Genomic DNA, 1,271 nt, shown 5'->3' with positions numbered 1-1,271 from the left:
TCACTCTGCTCTACAAACCAGCTGGCGCCTCCCTAATCTCTTCACTGCTGCCTGCATCTCCTGATTCCTCAAGGTGTAGATCATGGGGTTGAGCATGGGGGTCACAACTGTGTGGCTGATGGACACAGCTTTGTCCATGGGGAATGGGGTGAAGGGCCGAGCATAGAGATAAATGCTGGGAATGAAGATCATAGAGACCACGATGATGTGGGTGGTGCAGGTGGAAGCTGCCTTCCTCCTCGCCTCCCTTGGGTGGGACCTCAGCATCACTAGGATGGCTGAGTAGGAGACCAGGAGGACAAAGAACCAGATGACATCCAGCATCCCACTGTTGGAGATCATGAGGAGCTCCAGGAGGGAGGTGTCAGTACAGGCAAGTCTCAGTACTTGGGGGACGTCACAGTAGAAGTTATCCAGAATATTGGGGCCACAGAAAGGCAGCGGGAGCATCAGAGCCAGCTGGACAATGGAGTGGATGAAGCCCCCTACCCAGGCGGCCACCACCAGCCCCACACAGAGCTGAGTGTTCATGATGGTGACATAGTGGAGAGGACGGGAGATGGCTATGTAGCGGTCGTAGGCCATCACCGAGAGGAAGAAAACCAAGGCTCCTCCAAGAAAGTGGAAGAAGAAGATCTGGGCCATGCAGCCCTGGTAGGAGATGGTCTTCTTCTGAGATAGGAAATCTATCAGCATCTTTGGAGCAGTGACTGAAGAGAAACAGAGGTCTATGACAGCCAGGTTTCGGAGCAGAAGGTACATGGGTGTGTGAAGCCGGGAATCAGAGGTCACTGTGACTATGATGAGGAGATTTCCCACCACAGTGATGACATAGATAAACAGGAACACCATAAACAGGAAAATCTGGAGCTCTTCAGTCTGTGAGAGCCCCAGGAAGACAAAATCTGATACCCATGTGAGGTTACCTGGGTCCATGGTGTCTTCTCCATGTACCTAAAGAAAACCAACCACAGACTTAGATTCATCCTGGCACTGCTTGCCCTTTCAGTGCTGAGAGGCTCAGACCTAGTCATCAGGTTCATAAGATGGGCATCGTCATGTGCGTAGCGTGATACACGTGCTGTCTTGTCTTGAGGGAGTTTACAAGCATGTGCCAGAAATATATGCAACCTACCTTTGGAAGATTCATATAGAAGTGGGAAGACATTTGGAGTCAGATACATCTGGAGTCAAATTTCAGGTCTTTAATTTCATTGAGATTTGATCATGAGTAACTTAATCTTTCTGCGTCTATTTTTCCATCTGTAACA

General features: G+C 49.7%; 1 protein-coding gene across 1 annotated transcript; it reads right to left on the bottom strand.

Moving 5' to 3' along the window:
* On the bottom strand, positions 1-936 carry LOC100961451 (olfactory receptor 4D2). Its single transcript, XM_003795639.1, has one exon. The coding sequence runs from the start codon at positions 934-936 to the stop codon at positions 1-3; it is 936 nt and encodes a 311-aa protein (XP_003795687.1).
* Positions 937-1,271: the final 335 nt, after the last annotated feature.

Source organism: Otolemur garnettii, unplaced genomic scaffold, assembly GCF_000181295.1.
Source record: "Otolemur garnettii isolate 467f Iridium unplaced genomic scaffold, OtoGar3 scaffold00094, whole genome shotgun sequence".
NCBI lineage: Eukaryota > Metazoa > Chordata > Mammalia > Primates > Galagidae > Otolemur > Otolemur garnettii.
Note: the sequence above shows the minus strand (reverse complement) of the source record. Positions and strands in the feature narration are given on the sequence as shown.